The 24,304-nt window shown below is 41.4% G+C and overlaps 1 protein-coding gene across 3 annotated transcripts in view; it reads left to right on the forward strand.

Moving 5' to 3' along the window:
- SMARCA2 (SWI/SNF related BAF chromatin remodeling complex subunit ATPase 2) overlaps nt 1-24,304 on the forward strand; it is a 147,132-nt gene that overhangs the window by 19,502 nt on the left and 103,326 nt on the right. For all 3 annotated transcript variants that reach the window (XM_084834397.1, XM_084834399.1, XM_084834398.1), the window contains 4 exons: nt 4,143-4,272; nt 11,435-11,755; nt 12,977-13,060; nt 17,251-17,500. In XM_084834397.1, coding sequence (XP_084690523.1) covers nt 4,143-4,272; nt 11,435-11,755; nt 12,977-13,060; nt 17,251-17,500 — 785 coding nt within the window. The remainder of the gene's footprint in view (nt 1-4,142; nt 4,273-11,434; nt 11,756-12,976; nt 13,061-17,250; nt 17,501-24,304) is intronic.

Here is a 24,304-nt window from a genome sequence, read left to right on the forward strand (position 1 = left end):
TTTGTTCTATGTAGAACTTTGGAGCTCCATACCCCTTTTCATTTGGGTATGAGCCTAAAGGATCCCCTTTTCTTTTATGTAGGAGCCCTTTTCTCCCCTTCATGGGGAGAAGGGGTCAAATTAATTGGTTCTGTCATAGTAACGTTACATGCTGTCCCATACAATTAAAGACTTGTCTTCATCTAGAGACTCCACTAGTTTATTGTTTATTCCTTTTAGCTACTTCTGCCCTGCCTTTCTGCCTTATCTCTAAACATCCAAATCAGCATGGGGATTTTGACTGAAAATCCCTCTAAGTGACTTAATGCTAGATAATCTGTTGAGACAGATTGAATTGTATCCACCACTGTGCCAGCCAAACAAATTTCATAGGTTGGTTGCAATCCTGAAACTATTTGGTGATACTACAAATTCCAGTGGCTGGGATCCTGAACTTGCTCCTGCTAGCAGGTGTGTTCTCTGAACAGAGTTCTTTGAGTAAGGGGATACTCTTACCAGTGGAATGTGGGGAGGTGACTTTCACCAATATTCCTGGTCCTCCTGCAGCCCCATGTGTCCCTCCCTCATCTGCTCCAGATAGCTGAGGGGCCTCTCTAGAACAGTGTGGGGAGGCAGGGGGAGGGGGGAATCAGTGAAAATTGCCTCCCCCTTCTTCTGGCAGGATCTCTACTTGCCTTAGTCCTGTCTGTGAACAGAAGAAGCCCTTTCATTAACAGAGGCCTAGTTAGGATCCCAGCCGTTGTTTTTTTTTTTTTTTTTAAGAAGTAGTTCCAGGAGTTGCCTTCTGCTTGGTAGTGTCTGCTAACTTGATTATAATTTAGCAAGCAGCTCACGTACCATTTCTATTGATGTCTTTGGCGGGACCCCCTCTCGGTGTTCTTCATAGAACGGCTTTCACAGGATGATTTGCTAACTTTTCCTTCCACCGTAAATCCTGTATGGCGAAAATATGTATTTGTTTGGGAATGGCAGTTTTTCTCTGAATACTTCAATTATCTGTATATGCCAGTTAATTTGCATTTTATATAAGTTATCCAGCCAGACCTGAGCACGTCAAAATCAATGGGGCTGTTCATGTGACACGACAGACCACCGTGGTTATTTAACTCACAGTGAGGCTACGGTGCCCACAACCACCATTTTGAATATGCAACCCTTGTTTGGGGGTTGTCGTATCGTATGAACGTGACGAGCATGGGTTATGTGAAGGATAAACAACCCTCACATAGCCCAGAGTTGTTTAAATAACCCACAACAAGTTGTGCGGTTTCATCTGAATCCAATCATTGAGACTTAAATTTTAAAAAAATTAATGAGACTTAAATTTGAAAAAAAATTGTTGAAATTAGTGGGACTTAAAATTGCTCAATTTTGGCTCGATTGTACCCTATATAGGAAGTTAATTCTCTTTTAAACTTGCAGAAATAGTAATAATTTATTTGAATGCTTCACAGTGGGGTAGGCAGAAGGTAGATTGGGATCTGCTGGTCGATCTGTTGGTGATTTGTAGCAGATCCGTAAGAATTTCTGACTCTCAGTTGCATAACCACAGCAGCAACAAATCATGCTGCTGAAATTAAGAAAGCATGGGGTACCTAGGAGTGGATTTTTGTGTGGAAAGATTGTGAGTTCTGTGCAGTTGTGGTGATCAAACAAATTTTTGGGCTCCAAATGTTTTATTTCTAAGTGTATGTCATTTGTGCCCAGGCTCTGGCTGGTGGATATCAGGGTTCTAGTAAAAAAAAACCCAACAAAGTAGATCCTGCAAGCTTGAAGTTTGCCCACCCCTGCTTTACCTTAACTGTCTTCCGACATGACTAAGATTTCCCATGTAGAGCAGATGCCTATTGTAACTCAAAAAGCAATTGAAAAGATTTATCAAGGACAACTTTAATTATTGAAGGCATCTTCTCTCTAATTACTGAAGAGAAGCCCAAACCTGAGATTTAAGTGGGCTTGAGACAGAGTTTTGTATCCCAGTTCTAAGAACTAGTGCATAGCTAAACAAATGCTTAGGACATCACAGCATTTTTTATTTATCATCTAAATAGCACACATTATAGCGCTGAGATATTAGGCTCCGGGACAGCCTGCTTGTTCCTTGCCTTTTAGCATATTAATCATGTTTTTTGTAACTCCTTAAGCATTCTGATGGTGATTATACCTGGTTGTTGAAGGGTGTTAAGGAGTAACTAATCTGCATTAATTTGTCTCCTCTATTTAACCCTGCAGGACTTTCTCACCCCCATTCTCTGCCTCCTTTTCTATTTCTAACTGATCTACTAACTGCCACAGAACATTCTGAACATTTAAGTGCCAATACTAAAACATGGAGGGGAAGCCCTTCATTTGCATCAGTTAATATACCGTAAAATACTGTATGCCCTACAGATAAGGTCATTTTCTATCTTGCTCAGGTCTCCTTTTCAACAGGAATTAGAAGTTTGGTCCTGTCACTTCAAAACACCTTGACTTGGATTCACCTTTGGTATATCTCCATTATAACCAGCTGAACTGCTGTTTGCCTCAAGGGCTTCTTCCTTCTATTGTGTTCTTGATAGCTCTATGACTGCCGTGGTCTGTTTTAAGCAGTAACAAATTTGTTCAATATTTGTGAATTGCTAGCTGTATTGTTGTAATTATGTGTTGTTTTTTATTTGAGAACACTTTGTCTTCAAAAGCAAGGAAGGAATTGAGTTTCCCTGCTGGTAGGAGAGCGAACTAGTTTATAAATGCAGTCATGTATAAAGCAAACTTCTGGCAAAGAAAAAAAATGTATTGCTTTGTTTGTCCTGTACTCCCCCCCCCCCCCAGTGGTCCAAATCTGGAATCACTTATTCTTCTTTTTCTTAGTAGACTTCTAATTTTCCTCACAGCTTCCCCCCTTTAATTTCTCTTCATCCCATCCCCCCCCCCCCGCACTGCCCCCCAAGCATTCAGAACATACGCATGCATTTTGAGATCTAAAAACTGCTGATGGTGGACATGGACTGGCCTGAGAGTAGTTCTTATGAGAGTAATGTGAGAACTTCAGCTGTGTATGTGTGGAAGGGATGGAGACTGTGTGTGTGCGTGTGCGTGTGTGCACGCTTGCATACCCCGCGTGCTCGCTCCTTCTCTCTCTCTCTCGCCCTCCCCCTGAGCAGCTACCAAATGCTCCTTCTCCCTTAAATAGCAGTTCTCTTCACTCACAGCTGGCAAGTGAAGTAAATCTTTTATTTCACCCTGTGCTGATGTTTTTGCTTCAAAAAGTCCAGGTTTGTAATTTTAAAGTTTCCTTTCCATGGGCTTGCCCTTTATGTCCCCACCGTTCCTTGTTACTCCCTGTGTGTATTTCATCTTATCCCCATATGGCAGGCTGACCCCTGTATCTTGTTGCCTACCTGTAGTTTTATTTTCATTGCTTAGATACCTCCTCCTCCCTTCCTTGGCCTTTATGAGCTGAGTCTTGAACCCAGCCCTTGCTTTCCTAACATACACAGTTTTTCTGGTGTTGGGCAGTGTTGGGAAGAGTTGATTGTTGCAATAGAACATTCTCATTCAAAGGAAAAAGGGTATTTGGATATTCTGATGTGGGAGTTACTTATAGGTCGAGGTTGGGCCTGGAATAACAAAAGCTCTCTTTATACTAAGCCACTAATGTTTGCTTCCGGGTTATGTAAGTGGTTTTTGTGGTCACTGCCTTCTGCTTGGTTGCTGGCAAAATGTAGAAGATTGTTGTTGGCAGCACTCTTGTCCAAACACATCACAAGAGTGATTTAAAGACGAAACAGGGGTGTCAGGGAATGGCCTTTTAAATAACTGAAGTTATGTTAAAAAGGATAAAAGTAAAATGTTTGACTTTGTGCATAAAAGGATGTGATTTCAGAAAAGACTGGTGCCATGTCACATTACATTCAGTTCTGTTCTCCTTGTTGACTTGGTACAATTATTGCCACTTGGGTCTTTTGTTTTCTTTGGGGTTTTAGCACACTTTTTAGGTTTTGGTCTAATTTTAATTCTACTTTATATATGGTGTGTGCATGATAGAGATTTTTATTTTATTTACAACATTTATATACTCCACATCTAGACAGATGGAGCAGGCTAGAAATCTATATAAGTGAAACAATATGAATTCCTTTATCTCTTTACTTTTACAGCCTATCGATGGTTTACATGAAAAAGGAATGGTTGAAGACCTGCACAACAGCTCCATGAAGACTGCAACTATGCGACCTCCTCATCCTGGCATGGGACCACCTCAAAGTCCAATGGATCAACACAGCCAAGGTTTATATCGAATGTACTTTTGATATATTTTAGATCACTTTTAAGATCTGTGAGGCTACAAGTGAGTCCTTTATGATAAAATCATTGTGTGTGTGTTTTGAAGTCTTTAAAGTTGAGAGTAAACTCATCTCTGGAGAGGGACTATGTACTAGAAACTTTGGGATAAAAACAGATACAAAAAATGGAAGTTTTAAGGGTTTTGTTTTGTATTTTCCCTAGGGTCCATCATCCTGTTTGTTAAGGGCCAAACCTAAGAAGTAGAGAAAGCAGTCAGTGGTAGACCACATGCTTTGCATGCAGAAGGTCCTAGGCTTAAAATCCAGCATCTCCAGGGAGGACTGGGAAAGACCCCTGTTTGAAACCCTAGAGAGCTGGTGTCGGTCAATGTAGACAATATCGAGCTAGATGGATCAGTCGTCTGGCTTGGTATAAGGCTGCTTCCTACGTTTCTGTGTACTGTCAGATCATTGGTTTATCTAGCTTAGTATTGTCTGTTTTGACTGGCAGAGCTCTTCTAGACATCAGGCAGAGGCCTCTTCCAGTTCTGGGATTCTTTCAAATTGGAGGTGACAGGTATCGAAGCAGGGTCTGACCCATGTCTCTTCATACTTGCCATCTCAGCCCATTAATCATGACTTCATATACAATGCCCTCTGTATACAGCCCAAGAATTGCAGCCTGACATACAAACCAGGTCTTAGTTTGCATTCCTGTGGAGTAAGGGTGTGTGTGCGCGTGCGTGTGTGTGTGAAGTGAATGGATCTCTGTGATGAATAAATCACAGCTTTTATACATTTCTGCTGAGATTTCAGCACACTCTCCAATGTACATTTGTTTGTTATTAATTAAAAGTTAGAATGTACTATAAACGTTTTTGTTTCTTGACCTATATAAAGTTCATTTTCAGATAGATATAAAATTTAATTCTCAAGTGTGTAGAGTCTTAGCAGCAGGGATATACAGCTTGCCCTGTTTCCCTTAGGAACACAGCCTGACAGGACCCTAAGGTGCATAGAGTGTGTTAGAGGAAGGGTGAGGGGCAGTAAACATTTCTACTTAAATCAGCGGGGAGAAGAATATGGGTAGTTAAGTCCCTGAGGCCTGATCTGTACAACCAAATAACAGTGGTGTAATTGAATAGTACTGATATTATTTGATCATGCATAGTAACTGATAATTGTTATTACTGGTGATATGTTGATGATGATAACCCAACTTGTGTTAGAGGAGGTAACTTCAATGATTGTGTAATCTGGTAACAGTCTGTATTGGTAGTGATCATGCATCTCTTTGTTAACTAAAGACAGAGATTTTTTTTTTGTTTTCCCAGCTCTGTCATCCATGCGAAAGAACTCTCTTATTTTTCAGATTAAATACTTGCTTATGTATATTAACGCTGGATACCTGATAAGGATGTAGTATTTTAATTTGTTTACATTAATTCCAAATTCAGTGGAAAGTAACTACGGAGTTACTTTACATCTAGAGCTTCTTTAGTGGTATCATACTGACTTCAAAATTGTTTGAACTCAGGCATGTACAAGTTGTGGCTCACCAAGCTTAATGCAACCCACCAAGGGCCATAGATATCTCCTGCTTTTGCTATGTGTCTGGTTATGCAAAAACGGGGGTGGGGGTGTCAAAGCATCAGACAGGTCCCACAATCCATGGCTGTGGGCTTCATCTGACTTGGTGGATCACAAGTTGTGTAGGCCTGTTTACTTTGAGGATTCATTTGCATTCCTTAATGCAGCCTTAAACCAGGGGTGGGCAAGTTGTGGCCTTCTAGGTGTTTTGGCCTACAACTCCCATCAGACTTAACCAGCATAGCCAATGGTGAAAGATGGTAGGAGTTGTAGGCAAAAACATCTGGATGGCCATACGTTGCCCACCCCTGCCGGAAACAAGCAATAATGGGGACAGACAGATGCTTCCAGGACCAAATATTATCTAAAGACTGAGCAGCCTATGTGGATTTAAGGATTATGCACACATTCTGTGCTAGATATATTCTCCTTTGGCAGTTTATATCTCTGGTCCCCACATTAATAATACTGACTGCCTTCTTAGAGCCTTCATGTTGCATTCCCTTGGCCAGCATATCTGCAGTTGTTTGTTTTTAGATGCTTATGGAAGACAGGGAACCGCTCAGAAAGGTCAAATGTTCCTGTAGCAGCATATGTTGTATGGTTAAGCTTTAAGAACAGAAGGTAAGTATAAAATACTGTTGATCTCTGGCAATTTAAAAAACAAAAACAAATGAGCACTAACAGAAGCACGTCATTCATGGTGCTTTCCCCAAGGAATTCACAGTTGAAACCAAGCACTTGCAATACAGTTTAGGTATTTATATAAGGCTTACAAATGTCCCATAATTTAAACAGATGTCTCACATTCCAGAAGCTTCAGAATGAGAACTACTTATTTCAGAATGTGACTGTGCTGTTGAACTCTGTACTAACTACGGTGTTACTATACCTCAGTGTGTCCCCTTTAAAAACTGTAAAAGTTGCAAGCTGTTATTATTTAGTTTTTGTATCCTCATTCTAGTGATGCAGTATTGCTTTCTTTTTGTTTTTTCATATAAAAAAATAATTTGGGAGTGATCGTCAGATGTGGTGGGCTAGCTGTATTCATCCCGGTATCATACATAGTCCCAAACTACCTGAACAAACAAGAATATGTTTAGATATCTAGACTGTTACAACATAAAAGCATGTCCTATGATAGCACACACAAAATTGGAATATAATTTCATTATCTAGGACATACAGTTGCATTACCTATATTGTAAAGAATTTACCCAGATTCTTTACTGATTGTCTAGAATTATTTTCAGTATAGGCTGGGTAGTATTATGGGGGCAATAATTGTAGTGGATCACAGTGGATTTCCTGAAGTGGAAGGAAATCCCCTTCCACACGATAACATGGGGCACAATCTGTCAGGAAGTTCTCCTGCACAAGCCTCAATGTAATTAGTGATGAGGTAATTAGTGATGAGCTAGCTCCTCCCCACGACCTCATATTGGATTTAGTTAGAAATAAACTGAGCTACTTTTCCCAGAATCAGGAAATAGTTCCATTTGTTTTCTATCCACCTTTCTCCTATCCCACCCCCTTGGGTCCTCCATCTCTTACCCAACCCTTTGCCCCAACTCACCAATCCCAAACCCTCGTTCCCATCAGCCTCACATATAGGACTGGCGCAGTAAACAGCAATTCTCTCAAAGCAGCAAGTGGCAGGGCGAGAAATGTCCAAAGGTCATAGGTAATCCAATGGAACACTATGGGTTACTGATACAACAGTATCCCTTGGAAAAATTACATTTCTGAGGGGCTACTTGTGGCCTAATGCGCTGCTATGGTGAGGAAGGAGAGACCAAATTTGGCCTATTCCACCTCCTCCCGGCCAGCTGAACCAGCCCAGTAAGTGAGGTTGAAGAGAAGGTTTGGGGGAACGGTGGGTTGGGGGAGCAGATGGAAGGTCATTCTTCTCTGGCTCAAATTAATATTCAAGATTTTGGAAACTGTAATGCTTGCTGCATAGAAGTATGAGCTCACAACATCACTAACTGAAATGAAGGGGCTGCACTCTTGCACAGATAATGTTCATTACAAGGTGCATATGCAGGAGAATTTCCCAGTGTATTGAACCTCATGGCTCACAGTTGTCTAGTCTTCCAGTCTGTTGCCCTTAATGTAAGTTTTCTTCTGAACACCAACAATCCCACTGATAAATGTGTGTAATTTCAAAAGCCTACAATTCTGTGTTTTAAAAATGAAAGATAATTACTTAAATAAGATACGTTACTTCAGTATTTCCAGTGTGCTTCCTCATAGGTTTAGTGAAATCCTAGTCATGCAAAAACATTTGTCCCTATTAAGACATTTTAGTACAGGTGTACTGTTTTGCTTTTGTGAACATGTGACATCAAGGTGAGTGCTGCAGGGTGGAGAGAAGTATTTTGAACTGCTGTGATTCTTTTCCTGTGCACACTCTCTCTCTCTCCCCACCCTTTCTATCAGATTTGAGTTGACATTTTACTTCCTGGTTAAAATTTAAAACTAAATCAGTTCATGTGAAGGATTGAATTGATGGTGTTTCTTGAGATGGGTTGCATACTTAAAAAAATAAGTAAGTGGGAAAGATACATCTATTGCCCCATTAACTAAGGTTATTATATAAACAGCTACTTTAACTAGATTTGTACTGCTTTAGCGACAATGCTCTTCTTCCATTAAAACACTGCTGATGAAAGTATTAATTTCTGTACATGACATGTGGGATGCTGCTTGCAAATTGTTAAACTGCTGAATAGATAGAGAATTTTAGTGACTGGGTTTGCTTAGGAGAGAAGGGAGCAACAGGAGGACTTATTTATTATAGCAGAGAGATGATAAAAATGCTGAGCAATGTTGGACTAATTCAAGACTTCAAGGTTTGGTTATAAAATTGGTGAGTGGAGTGGGCTGTGAAGCGGGGGGATGAGGGAGAATTCGCAGAAAATCAGCCAGAGACACCTTCTGCCCGATTCACAGAAGGTGTTTCTGCCCAATTTTCTGCAAACTCCCCTGAACCCCAAGCCTCACAGCCCACACCACTCTGCTGAGTCCCTTGACACCCTGAGACCATTCTTTGGTGGCTGGCAGGGAGAGATGGGGTCAGGAAAATGAACTTTCCTTGCCTCCTTCTAACCCATTAGTGACTTTATTTTGAATATTGCTTTAAGTGATTCAGTGGTTTCCATCTCATGCCTTTTGCAGGTGATAATGCTGGAGCTGGTTATCATTGCTGCCCTGTATTCCAATTTGATATTTTATCGAGGTTTTTCCCTTTAGTTTAGCTAATGAAGGTATTCTATGTATCTTAAGAACCTCTTCAAAAGCAGCTTTTATTCTTCTTTATAAGTAGCTATATTTCTTTGTGGCTGATACAATAGTTAGTGTAAATTGTTATTTTCTCCAAGATCGTCATGCCTAACTATTCTTTCTTCCTAAGCTTTCCTTTAGAAAAGATAATGATTAACCAATGGAAAGCTACTGACATAAGAAATCTACATTTAGGCCTTGAGCCCCACGTGCAGGCCTTCCTACTACATGACAAACCTCAGGGAGATAAATTAATCCACAAGGGACAAGAATTTATTTGTTGCTTTTGCAGGCTCCATGACATACAGCCCAATAGGGGCCCCACTGTATATGATATAAATGGGTGGAGTGTTGACTCACTCTTTATGTGGCATTCATCTTTACAGGCTGTACACTAGTGTTTGCTCATCCTTACTTGCAAAATGTGAAGCTCCTCTTCCAAGTGCTCAGGTACATGTGGTGAACACGTGCAGGGTTTGCTGCAGTTGGCTGCAGCTCTCTGGCATGCGCTAACAAAAGGTTTGGAAATATGTGGCTTCCTGTCACCCTTTACATGCACTAGTGGGAAACATTGCTACGTAAAGTGGCTCTTGGGTTGCATACAAGCAGTAGCTTTTGAGAGAGTATAGAGAGTACATTGTAGAGTCATCCTATCATACAGTACATATTTTCAGGTTTTGTGCCTTGTCAGAATATCTGATGTAGTTGACAACTTCCATATTTAAACAGCACTTCAAGAAATACCTGGGAGAAGTGTAACTAGATCATGGCAGCATGAACAGATAGATATGTGCATATTTTTGTGTGGGCATCTCTTGGTAACATACATCACCAAATTCCCATGTCTGCAGCAGTTTTGGCTACCTCTCACATTCAACAATGCCCTTTCATTCAAGGTTTCTGTTGCAGTTGTTTTCCTTCAGTTCCCCACCCCACATTAGAAGTGACATTCACTAAACCACCACCTGTTTCAATTCAGTATAATCAATTAACTTTTCCATTTCCTTGTGGATTTCCCTTTTCCCATTCCATTTGCACAATTATTAAGCTACCAGATGCTAATGCCGTGGCAGTGTTGATGCTAATGCCATGGCAGTGTTAAAGAGGACATTGCTATCATTGTTCTTCTGAAAGAATCATGCATCCACAGCCTAAATATGCATTGCATTGCTCACGAGTCTTGCTATTCAGTGATCAGTTCTTAATATGTCTGGCAGAAAAGTGTTTTTTGTGTGATGGTTTTTTATAGGGTGGTAGATTGGAATGTGTATCATGAACCTCTTCCTAGTTTGATGTGCATTTTAATGCATTGCAGAGGAATGTCAGGGATGGGAAACCTCCAGCCTGTGAGCTGAATTCAGCCTGTCAGGCCATCTCCCTCCCTGTAGCTCCCCTCCCCTCCAAGAAGGGGAGGGAGAGCAAATACACAGCGTTGAGAAGTGCTCCTCAAGGCCATGGCTCAGTTGGCTCCCCCCGCTTGCCTTACCTGATTAGGAAATGGGAGAGGGGAGAGAAGCCAGCTTGAGAGTCAGCCTGAGCCTGTAGGAATGGCTCCTTCAGGCGCTGGCTGAGTCTCTTTTTCCATGCAGAGAGAGGCATAGAACAATCACTCGGTAGGGGCTGGTTAATGTCAGAAGGGGGGTCTTCTGGAGGGGGGGACCAACCCCTTGAAGTCATCTGCACCCCAGAAGGCATCCCAGGAGGCAATCAGGCCCTTGGGGCCAATTCAGTTCCCCACCCCTGCTCTAGAATGTATTGTGTACAGAGTATACTGTATACCCTGGATGTGTTATAGGGCCTTAGAACAGGCAAGCTTTCTGTGTATATTTATTTTATGTTAAATTTTATATGGATTTGTTTTGTAAGCCACCTTAGAAAGGTAACATCTTGAAAGCTGAGATATAAATCCTATAAATAAGTAAATCAAACTCAATTGCCAATCTAAGGGTGACATTTCCAAGCAGCTACCTGATGAATTTCAAATGATAGGAGGAAAGAATGTGGCATTGATTAACAACTCATCCTTTTGCTTAGTATTTCTGCCAGTGATCATTTTAACAGTTGTTTTACAAAAAGAACCAAATTAGTTGAGATAAGAACTAAAATGATCTCTGCCTCAAGGAAAGACTACTAACATTTTTTCAGAGCTAGGAATGTCTGTTGGAACAGTGGTAATCTCTGGGAAAATATGCTTACATCATGTATTTTATTCAAATATCAGATTAGTAGGGCTTAATAGTTGGAACCCAGGAAATGATAAAATTTGATTTTTCTTTTGTTTTCTGCTCCAGGCTATATGTCACCTCATCCATCTCCACTGGGAGCACCAGAGCACGTATCTAGTCCAATGTCTGGAGGAGGTCCGACTCCACCCCAAATGCCACCAAGCCAGCCAGGACCCATGATGCCAGGAGATCCACAAGTTATGAGTCAACCCAATAGGGGCACTTCACCCTTCAGTCCAGTTCAGTTGCATCAACTCCGAGCTCAGATTCTAGCATACAAAATGCTGGCGAGAGGTCAGCCTTTGCCTGAAAACCTTCAACTTGCTGTACAAGGGAAGAGGACACTGCCTGGGATTCAACAGCCACAGAATCTTTACAAGGCATCTGGTAAAATAGTTGTGTGCTACACTGTTGGTCAGCTTCATTTATACCTGAGCAATGATGAGTGGAAAATTGTGGCCTTTCTTTCTTTCTTTCTTTCTTTCTTTCTTTCTTTCTTTCTGCTAAACCATAAGAGCACTTCCCAGTTTCCAGCTGCAGTGGCTGCAGTAGGGGTCTCTGTAGGAGACAGCAGAGCCCTGTTTCTTCCCTCCTTCCACCTTGGTGCATGTGCATGAGTGCACATAGGAGCAGTGGACCAGGACATTATGGATAATGGAGAGCCCCATGTGCACTCCTCCCATATTCCCACCGAGTGTGCCATCTTTGTGCAACACGAGCTACTCAGTATCTGGATCTTCAGTAATTTGAGTGGTGTGGCAAGGAAAAGCTGTGTAGGAATATGAGAGGTGCACACAGATCTCACATTCCCTGTAATGACCTGGTGTGCTGTTTTTATGCATCCCTGTGTGTCCACACCAGAGGAGGGTGAAGGAAGAAACAGGGCTTTATTGATGTCTATGGGGATCCATCCATGCAGGTAAGGATTCTTCCCTTAATTTAGGATTGTGACCTCCTTCCTTGGTTGTGTTTAGTTTTTAGCTTCAAATAGATACATAGTGAAAAGCATATACTATCAAAAAAGCGCGGAAACTTTATTATTATTACAGTTGTTGTTATTAAATGGAGACCTGTGTTAAACACATGTCTTAAGGGCCTACAGTATTTCTTCACCATACTGTTTTTTCTTGCAGATATTTATCCCTGATACTTCTTGCATCAGTTCTTTTGTTTTTAAGGATTTTTTTACACCCCCCCTGAAACATTAAGTGTTTTATTGACGGTTTTGCATATCCTAACAAGGTTTTGCATATTCTAACAACCACATTTTTCAGTTATCCCTTTCAATCAATATGCAGTTATGGGAGACTTGCATCTTTCCTCACGATGGAAAAAGCTTAGCCTTCAAGCTATCCTCACAATTACGACAACAAGTAGTTACTTATGTATATGGAGCCACGTACCCACCCCCCACCCACAAAAGAAGAAAGGGATATGCAAACTTTTTAAAAAGTAAACAATTTTATGTATATTTCACTGTTTAATTATCGTACAGCAGTATTCAGTACAATTCAGTATTCAGAACTGAGGTGCCAAAGCAACTCACCATAAATGCATAAATTCTGTGCAAAACATTCTAATAAATATTATTTCTTCTGCTTCTTGCAGCGGTTGTCCCCCTAGCTGGACCAGGAGTTGCTTCAGGAATGCCAGGACACACAACTGTCATGGCCCCAAAAACTTGGCCAGAAGGTAATAAACAAACAAACAAACACACACACACATACCCCCCCCAATCATTTATATAGTTGTGGTCTGTGAAAAGGAGGAGAAAGGGGGGAAAAGGCAGGGCAATGTCCTTCTAAAAACCTTTGCTTTCTATAGCATGTTTATGGCATAGCATTTCAGTAGCAGGCAGTTGCTGGGTTTCCTCCACTGGCCAAAATACAAGTTAACTAGCAGTGGTTCTGAAGCATTTTTAGTCCTTCTCTCCACCTTTCATCCCAAAGCCCCTTTTGAGGCATATCTGCAGCACACAAGTGCCGTGTGAGTGCTTGTGCAGCAATAATAGTTATCTGTTCTACCTACATGGGAAATGAGACTGAGCAGCTGAGCTGGTGCAAGAGAACAAGTTTTCCTTTCTGGGCGTGCACCAGAATCATATTCTACTTCTGGAGATACCAACCCAAGATTTTTGCAAAGATTTTAAGGTGATAATCTTATCTGAAAAATACTCTCTCTTACAGTTTTTCCTCTTAGCTTGATTTTAATAGCTTCCACATTGTCTCTTCATTTTTTATTTTTTTTCGGAAAAAAAGGGGGCCTTTAATTTTGTGATGGAAAATTCTTCCAGTATTGCGTAGTCTCCTTTGAATAAGATTTAGAAAACCATGCTTTTTCAGTTTCTAAAATCCCAAGCAATTTTATTTACAGTATACATCAGATGTGTGAATAGCAGATAGGTAGTTCTGAAGCCCAGCCACCTTCTCTTGATGGATTTTAGGATCCTGACTCAAAAATAAATTAATTAGATGGCATCGAACAGAAGCTGTTATTTATTTCTATTGCATTCTGTTTGAAGTCTGTGTGGCTTTACTGATTTGTCCATCTTTCCTATGCTGTTGTCTGCACAAACAATAATACAGGGATAATTAAGGGACAATAGTCATAACATGGGACCAGCAAGGGATTAATAAAATTTTAAAAATGGAAAGTGTCACAGGACAGTACTGTGAATAAGTTTTCCAGAACTGTTTCCTCCTTTTCCAAATAACTACTGAAGTAAAAGAGCTTGCTTGTCTTGTTGCATCATGCCTTAGGCAGGCACTCTGACCCCTGCAGCTTTATACTTTCCTTCCAGCGGAAATGCGTGTAGGGAAGTAAAAATGACTGCAGTGATTTTAGTTGACATTGATGAGTACATTCATTAGTAGATTTGCAACAACTTTATAGAAAATACATGGAAAAGTTTGAGGAGCAGTGGGTTGTATCCAATGCTGACCATCCACCAGTGGAAAGAAAACCACTGGTGGAACAGATTTGCCCTCCCCCTGCATGCCAACTCTCTGTTCTGGAGGGTTGGGCAACCTGCTGGAGCAGATTTGGAGCAGGGGAGGTATGACATGTATATGACATTGGATGTAAACCAATCTTTTTTTACTTGTCTTTTCCCTGATAAATTATGAAAATGGGGGCTACATTTGGTAATTCATTGAAGGAACTTAAATGTTCTTGAAAGATACTGCTAAATGCCATAAATTATTTTAAGAGATTTGTTTTGGACATTTCTCAGATTGGTAAATCTAATCTTTTTTGATAAAGGATGGAAATGATGATGAATGTCATGATTAGTCAAAGGCATTTGATTGGCTTTCAGATTTATTGGCAAATAGCATTTTCTGTTTGGTATGATGAGGCATCCAACAATGGGTTAACTCCATCTATTTCCTGGAAGGCAGGGATCATGTGACCTAGAGTTTTGTCTCAAGGCTTAGTGCTACTAGATTCTGCCCAGTTTTTCCCTGTCTTTACCCAGGACATAGCTCTGCTATGGCAACTGAGTTTATCTCCTTAGAGTCCACAGATTGGCAGATTTGATGGACATGGTCCACACCCTAGGCCTGATATTTTCCTTCATAGAGATACTTCTTGCATCACTTCTTTTGTTTTTAAGGATTTTCTTTTTCAAGAACTGATGCAAGAAGTATCTCTATGAAAGAAAATACCAGGTCTAGGGTGTGGACCAGGTCCATCAAATCTGCTGATCTGATGCAAGGAAAATATCAGGTCACATGAACACACCTGCATTATTGCACCCTCCAGTGGCTTCTTCTGACTTACCAACACGGGATCACCCACAGGAAACACTAAAAGGTAGTTCTCACCATGGAGATAAGAATATCATATTCCAATGGCTGCTGAATCCTTACAACCTGCACAGAGTAGTACCTCTACAGGGTTCTTTCAGGATCATAGCAGCTACAGATGCAAGCCTGTCCAACTGGGGGGCATAGTATCAAGGCCAGGTAATGCAGGGGACCCTGTCCACTTTTGAGACTAGCCACAGTATCATTGACTGGAACTCTGAGTGATCAAGAGTGCCCTAATGTCCTTTCCCCCTTAATTAGAGTCCTGGTCCTGACCCTTTTGCACCTCGGGTGAACTGCATCCCCCTTTTTACCAGTTTTCCAACTAGCAGTGCAAAGTTCGTAGATGCCCTAAAATCCCCCTGGCTGAAGGGTTTTCCTTCCATATCTCCCTCTCCCCCAAATATCCAGGGTACTCCAGAAGATCAGATTAGAACATGCTATGGACATCTTCATAGGCCCCTCCTGGCTATGGTCCTTGCAGATCTTCCACATGACAGAGGCAGATCCATGGTTCCTCCCCATGGTAAGAAAACCCAGGGTCCCATGCTTCATCCAGATCCTGGATGGCTGTGCCTAGCCACTTGGCTTCTGAAAAGGTTTTTTGATATCCACAACAGGTAGTCCAAACGCTAATGTCTTCTTGAAATTATTTACAGTACACATTCACTAAACAACACGGATGCCGTTCATTAGTCGGTGCAAGCACAAGACAATTAACTACAAGATGGTGGGCATCAAAGAGTTCCTCTGATTCCTACAGGTGGGCCTCACCCTGGGTCTTAAGCCCAGCACCAGGCAGGCCTCAATTCTCTCCACAGTCTTCTCCAAGACAGACTGCTTGGCTCACACTTCTCAGGTGTCTTACAGTACACATCCTCCCCTCCTGGAACTTACCCACAGTCCTTAAGGCTTTGACAAGGTCTCCATTTGAACTGCTAAAGACCATCTCGCTAAGGCTGTGTTCCCTCAAGGTGGGCTTCCTCGTTGCAGTTACATCAGCCAGAAGGATATCAGAATGGAGCATACTCTCTATCATGGTCAACCTATGCGTCTTCCATAGGAAAGACTCTGTTGCACAAAATCCTTCAGGCATACTGACACCAGATTTGTTTCCTTTATCTCACTTTCCTAGGGAAAAGGATTCTAGCTTTACTTTAGCCAACTGGCTTAAGGCATCTATTACTACAATATATGAGGCCCAATACCTGTCTAAACCTCTCTACATCACAGCTCTCTGTACTGGGATGGCGACCATATCCATAGCCTTTTCCACAAATGCACCCCTGACAGAAGTATGTACAGCTGCCATGTGGACCACTCTAGCAACTGTCACCGTCTCTAGACCTTAGGTTAGCTTGTTCTCATCCCATTTTTGGGTGCCTCCTCACACCACCAAGAAAGGAACATTGGACACTTACTGTGAAGGTTCCTTCTGGTTTGGTGTGATGGAGACATCCAAACCACACCCTAATCAGTTGACTTGCATATGGCATAACCTGGAACCGTAGGTATGCTGTCACTCTGTCCTCCACTCTCCAGCTTGTACAAGGCCCAATCCAGGAGGGGATTTCTCTCTTTCTCTGTCTTATGGATTACTCAGGTTGTATTCTGTCTCAGCTCAGCCATGGGATGAACTGGGTGGAATTAGTAGCACCAAGCCTAGAGACAAAAATCTAGGTACATGATCCCTGCTTTCCTGGGCAATAGGGGGGCGTTAACCCATTGCTGGATGCCTCAGTCACACCAAACCAGAAGGAACCTTCACAGTAAGTGTCCACTGTTCTGTTCTAACTTTTACCTCTGGCGTTATACATTGAAAGTTACTGATAAATGCCAACATTTACATTATTACAACAGATGCACATCCAACACAGGGAGATTTTCTACTTTATTGATACATTTAGCATTTTTCTTCAGACATGGTTTCTTTCTTATCTACTTTATCTGGGTACATAAACTGCATCATTAACATTCATAGATATTAATGGTTTTCATGTAGTTCTTAATATTGAAATACTTGTTTTAGATATTTTTGTCTAATATTTTTTACCATCAGTATGTTTTATTTTCCAGGGCAAGGTGCAGATGTGAGTGTTTCTAGTACACCTCAAAAGCTTGCTGTTCCACCCCCTAGTGGAAGACCTTCACCTGCCCCTGCAGCAACCCAGCCTACTGCAGTAATGCCTGGTCCTTCTGTACCACAGCCCACAGCTGGTCAGCCTTCACCTATTGTTCAACTGCAGCAAAAACAGAACCGTATCAGCCCCATTCAGAAGCCCCAAGGGCTGGACCCTGTTGAAATTCTCCAGGAACGGGAATATAGGTAATAACCAAACTGGGATGCTTTAGAGTTATCATTTTGCTTTGTAAAATTCATATATTTTTTAACATCACAGCAATCATGATGTGATATTGTCCGAAGAAGGATTGTGATTCAGCCAGAAATAGTGCAGTGTCACCAGGCTGTGCAGTTAAGACAGAGGTCTCCAACCTTTCTGGACCTGTGGGTGCATTTTAGAATTTCAGAAACAGCTGTAGACTGTTCCACCCATCACAAAATGGCTACAATGGGAGCTGTAGCTAGCCAGGCTCCTATTTGCCATAGGGCCTGGCTAGTTATAATGGATGCGTAACTCTCCCAAGAACTTAAGTACAAGTGAAAAGTTAGTTTTGAGCCCCAGATGTGAAACCACAAAGCACAACAAAATACCCATTTCATAGAAGAGAAACTTGTAAGACACCCCGCTGCTCTCAGCAACACACACACACACACACACCCTTTCTCCCCCAGGATCTCTCCTCGATTCCTCCTCTTCTCCTTCTCTCTCTCTCTCTCTCTCACACACACACACACATGCACGCACACACGTTCTCTTTTTCTCATATATCTGCACCCTACACTCTCCCCATCCATTCATACACAAATACGCACCTATGTGTCCAGCATATATCTATATCTCACACACAGACACCACCATCACCAATTACACACCACATCACGTCCCTCCCTCTTCCCCCTAATCCCATCCGTTGCCTCCCCACGTGTTCCTCAGTTGCTCCTTGCTATGTTCCACAACCCACCTCATGCGGTCCTTCAAGTTACTCACTGCGGTCGACCCTCTTGCTGTACTTTCCAACCCCCCGCCAGACTCCCCATCCCTCCCAGTTGCTCCCTGCTGTGTTCCTCAGCATGTCGCTCTGCATCTCTCCGCATTGCTCCCTTCTGCAGCCACCCCCATCTCTGGTAACTTACCAGGCTCCAGGAGTTTTGTTTGTTTTTCTTAAAAAAAAATCCTAGGGTAGTTGGGCACACTTTGAAGTACAGAGCTAGCCCAGGCTCTAACCACCTCACCATGTTAATTTCCCGTCTGGGGAACTTGTGTTGACTTAATATATCCATTGTCAGCAATAGGACACAAGCTTTCAGTGCAGTCTTAAGCATGTTGACTCAGAAGTAAGTTCCACTGAGTTCAACGGGACTTGCTTCCTGGTAAATTACTGTAGAAGACAAGCTGCTGTTTGGTTTAAGAAGTAACTTGTCCAATGATAAGGGGAGCTCTGAACACACACCCACATTACTCCTTCCACATACACCTTCCTTATTTGAATATGATCCAAGATGTTCGCTAATGCATTCTGAAGGCCTAACCTTTATGGTGTCTAATTTGTGTTTATAATTATGAGCTTTTAGTAATTTTTAAAGCATCTATCAATTTGAAGTGCTGACAGCCCTGTCAAAAGAGAGGTACAGATAAGCCCCTCATTCTCACTAGTATTGGTATTTTATAGGATTGGGAACATCTTTTAAATACTGGTGGGTTTTTTTTAGTTTTAGAGGTAGCTTCAAAACACTTCTTCTTTTCCCCCAGTCCAAGGTAGACAGACAGCCAGACTAGTTTTATCAAGTCTTTGGGCTGTTTTTGACTTGATAGCTTAGATATTGTGCAGGTCTGGCATGTCCCACAAATATTCATATATTCATCTATGTTTTCATTGCATAGTTTCCTTAAACCCTTTACATATTGGGTCTATTTTTTGCTTGTCAAGTTTTATGTAGACAGCAATTCTTTAGGGAACTATGGAGATGTCCATAGCATCTTTGATGAGCTTCTGCCAGGCTTTAAAAACCTGGCTGTTCAGGCGGGCATTTGAGGTGGGTTAGGGTTTTTTAGAGCAGTGTTTTGTTTTGTTATGTTGTTGTTGTTGTTGTTCAGTTGATTATGTAAATTTGTTATAAGTATTGTACCCCGCCTAGAGTGGCCAGGTAGCCGGCCAGATGGGCGGCTAATCAATCAATCAATCAATCAATCAAATAAATCTACAAATAACTTCTTATCCCAATTGGAAAAAAATGCATAATTAAAATTGCAGTTTCGCATAGTAGTCCCACTAAGAAGTGACTTCAGTTAAGCTGTAGTCCTAGGCACACTTACTTATGAGTAAGCCCTATTGAACTCATGAATAGGATTGTGCTGTTAATGTGGTGAAAATGTGGTTATGGTTGGACAGTCTTCTGAGTCTTTCAGAATTTTAATATTTTACACATGGTAGAACTCAGGATAGTGCCACCAAGGGAAGTCCTGCTGCCCATGACGCTCCTTGTTCTAGGCCTGGAGCTGTTATCACTCTAATTTGTGACGAGCAGTGCTGGCAATTGTCTGAGTGCCCAGCTATGCTTGGTTTGTGCTGGGAAGCATCTGCCTGGTGTAGCTGATTGTAGATTGGGACCTTAAAGCTGTCTTTTAAAAGCTGCAGTCCATCATAAAAATATATATGATAATATCAATTGCAGTGTGATCCTGTGTAATACCTCTATGGAATTCATTGTGCTTAATGGACTTTGGTCTAAAATGGGATTATTAACTATTGTTAGTTCTTTATGGGCCTAACAAAGAATATCGTGAAACGTGTGTCTTTAAAAATCTCTCTATAAAACCTTCCGATTTTTTAATATGTCAAGAACAGCTCAGTTTATTTTACTATTTGAAAATGGGCCAGAATGATAAATTTATGCCATAGGTCTTATAAAGCTATTCTAACACATTTTAAAAAAATAAATAAAAAAATAAAGTGCTGCTTTAATCTTAATGAATAAGTCTTGTAAAACTAATAATATGCCATGTAATTTAATGTCATTCTATGTGTAAAGCTTCTTTTCTTCTCAACACTAATAAAAAAAAATGCACACACCATTGTCTTGAAATTATGAGCACAGTGGATTATGTCAAATGGATCCCTTTTATCATATGACAAAAGTATCCCTAAGTAGAAAGCTCTTCTGGCTCCTAGAATCGTCAGTCCTGCTGCATGGTACCTATTCCAAAAATCCTGCAGTCCTTCAACATAACGCTTGTCGGTGTGCTTGGTTGGTTGAAGGGGATGCCCTTTTGCAAGAAGATCTTTATCTTCAGTGCCAATTCAAAATTCACTTTCTGCATGGATGAAGACAAATAACTGCACTGTGGAGATTAATTAAATGTATTTTGGGCAGGGTTAGATTAAATCCCCAAAGCACTTCCAAATGGCAGCTTCAAGAAACTGCTTTCCTCTTTGGCCCTATCTTATGATTGAATGACTTAATAGCCTTTAATATTTTCCCCTGAATATAAGAATAGCCTTTTTCATCTGTTCGAAGGATTAGGCAGTGAGCATGATTTAAGTATTTATTTGAGGCATGCATTTTAGGGGAAAGTGGCTGTCATAAAATCTTTTTCAGATACGGCATTAATTACAATTTCATGTATAGGATATTACCATAGCAATTTAAAACAAAACAAAAAACCTGTCAGTCCCTTCCTTCCTTATTTTATGTGAAAGCTGTTTGGCTGCTGCTGCTTTATAAAACTTCTTCTTCATAAAACTTCTTCATAAAACTTGTACCTTGTTTTTTTCAGTAAAGCCAAGGTATGGTTTGTTTTAAATTAATGACAGTGCAGATAATTTGGTATTGTTGGCATATATACCCTTCTTAGATGTATATGTTTCAATTACATTACAAGTGTTGTTTTCCTCACTTTTACCTTTTGGTTTACGGATGGACCTTATTAAGATGAGTAGGTTAATATAGCTGTAACATGAGCTCCCTGTTAAACACGATTAACCTGTCAGGAACCATTTCAAGGAGGTGTGCTCCCTCCCTAAAGCCCCTTTTCAGTCTGGGGCAAATTCCCCCTCCCTACGTTCCCTTTCCTCCCTGAGGCAAATTCCCTTTCCTCCTTAAACACAATTAAGCTTTTTGTCAGCACAGACCTTAACCAACATAATAGGTAAGCCAGAGTCCCATTTTTAACTAGAATGTGAAACTACCCTTTGCAATGAATTTCAGATCATGGGCTTAACCTAAATTGCAGCTAAGGCTGGTGCTGATGAACAGCTTAACTACTGTTAAGAGAGCATAGAAGGGTCTGTGATTGGGAAGCTTGTTTTGCCAGTTTGCTAACTATGGTAGAGGCCCCGTCTACATGGCACTGTTTTCAGCCTTCATCCCATCTCAACTGTGCAGCATTTCAGCTTCGAATTAGCTTCTGTTGGGATACACTCACGATTTACTGCGAGCTTCCCTAACAGTCTCTGCTGTGCCCTCTTTTTTGCCATTATACTTTAGTGCACAGCTGTGCAGGCCTGTGAGCATGGGGGTACGACACCTCAGTGGGTGTTGCGTATTTTAGGGGTTCTGTTGTGTCTGCTCGTCCCTCGTTAGGTAAAAAGTGGGTGTTCTGTGCTCCTTCATTTCCACGCCATCTGTCAGTTCCCCAACCTGAGACTCTCGTGATGGTTCGTGTGAGTGGTACGTGCCTAGCCATTGCTCCAAAATGGTGGCTGGAGCGAAGTTGGTCCTCCCCCAAGACCTCCCTGGCCCTTGGACTCTTGACTCTAAAGCAACCATCGCAAAGATACGAATCTGCAAAAATGTGCAACAGTGTGATTAAATAAATGAAAACACCTCTCTGTGCCTCTGTAACTGCACAGCTGCGAAGGGACTGGGGGGGGTAAAGGGGCATCACAGAGTGACACAAGCACTACGCACGCCTACAACATGCCCACTGCAAAATGTGACGTCTGTTTGGGGAAGGAACAGACAGCTCGCAACCGCGGGGAAACCCACCACAAGTGAAAAGCATCGCAGCAGACCACCTCCTTGGAAATCCGCATTTTCTGGGAGAAAACCATGGATGGCTGTGAAGTGGCGACTGCATCATCTTTCCCGAGGGACCTTGACTTGGAGCCACCCCAGAGTAAAAGGTTCGTGTAGATGGGGCCAAAGTAAAAGGAAACTATTACTACATCTGCACCAGCCTGGTGGTTAACAAATGTGATGTTAACTCTATTTAAGCCGACTGTTTTAGCATATATTTAGCAGAAATGCTATGTTAGATGACAAGGACTGGTGCAGAGGGCTCAGTCTCAAGAGTTTCTTCATACTTTATAATAAAAGGTAGGTCCCCATGTTTTCGTCATGGGTTTACTGCATCTTTCAGTGTTGTTTGTGGATTTTCTTCTTGCTGTATTAGGTTTTGCAGCACTGGCCCTCAGTTTGCCTCTTGTTTGCATCCATAGTTTCCATGTTGTGAATCAGGGATGCACAATGGCAATGTTTTCCCTATTTGTTGCTGCCAGACATTGGGAGGCACTCCATCCACTAGGAGGCAGCAGACTCTTTTGAAGAAAGACTTTGCTCAGGACTAGACTCCCCACCACCTCTCTAGAGTTGCTTTAGGAAAAGCATTCATTACACAGAGAGCCCTTTTCGCACAAGGCTTAATTGCATGAAATATATGGTCGGTTCCAGATGCAGCGGTGGAGTGAGATGAGAAGTCTGCATTTCCAGGATAGGGAATATTTTTGTTACCAAGCGACTCGTAAATATGATAAATAACCAAGTAAATAATATTTGAGCTGTTGCCAACCTGAGAAAAAGGAAGGAATTCTGGTCTAACCTTCTAAAGGCTTTTTGTATGCTAAAAAGTGTTACTGTATTTTAAAATGCCTGGCTTACTCAAAATTGTTCAACTAAACTTTTGATAGCTTAGGGCACAATCCTTTGCACTTTTAAACTGAAAAAAGTGCTACAGCTCCTGCATCCCTCCAGCCAGCCATACTAGCTGGGGTATGCTGGGAGCTGTAGGGTTTTTTTTTTTCTAATTATGCATAGGATTGTCCCCTTAGGTATCTTTAGCTCTTATATCTGATGGATGACCTTGCATAGGACACCACATAGCTTGTAAAATGGGTTAATAGCGTAATTTAGTAGTTTGCATTGAAGGCATCAAGTGATAACTATTAGCGAAAACAAGCTGATCAAAGAGGACTAACTGCTGATGGATTCAGAGGACTCCTCCCACCCCCAATTCTGTCCCAACTTTAAAAATATCTGTATTGTAGAACCAGGTTTTCTGAAGTGGCACAATATGCAGTGGTGAACAGCAGCTGCATTTGTCAATTACTTCTCTCTTTGGATGTGCAGAGCAGCTTTTATTTTCTTTGTGAAGTCAGGAGGCACAGAAGACACCAAACATGTTAATTTTATAGAATAATTTCCCCCTGTTACTGCTCTATTTTTTCTGCATTCACCAAGCAGTCCAATTACAGAGGGACCTAAAAATCATAGGGGTTTTTTGTAAGTGTCATGCACTTATTTCAAGGAACAAAATGTACTAGCGTTATCTTCTGAACAAATAACTCTCCTACTAGGAATCATAAAGTTCTCCTCTGGACCTGAACAAATATCGGTTGCCTTTAATGGAATTCTTTCTTGCCAGAACAGTAACCCTTCCCTGATTTGCTCTTCAATCTGTATGAAAAAAACCCTGCCTGACCTAATTCTGCTGCAATTTTCTGTACTCCTGAGGATACCAAATGAGGCTCCTGTAGTTATTGAGTATTACATCTTTTTGTTGTTGTATGAGAAAGTTTAGAATTCTTTATCTACCTTCAGTTTCCCATTGAAGTTAGGCGAAATTGTCTGGAGAGAAGTAGTACTTTAAATACAAGGATAGTTAATTTATCTACCAACCCTGGGCAAAAAGTGTGTAACCCCTCCTTGATTATAATTATCTCCAATGCCTGTGGAATTCTAATGTGCCCTTCTTACTCCTGATGGGTTGAACCAGACCCAATTTATACTTTC

The sequence above is a fragment of the Heloderma suspectum genome, chromosome 2 (genome assembly GCF_057233095.1).
Source record: "Heloderma suspectum isolate Gila_16-S chromosome 2, 16-S_ref, whole genome shotgun sequence".
Lineage (NCBI taxonomy): Eukaryota > Metazoa > Chordata > Lepidosauria > Squamata > Helodermatidae > Heloderma > Heloderma suspectum.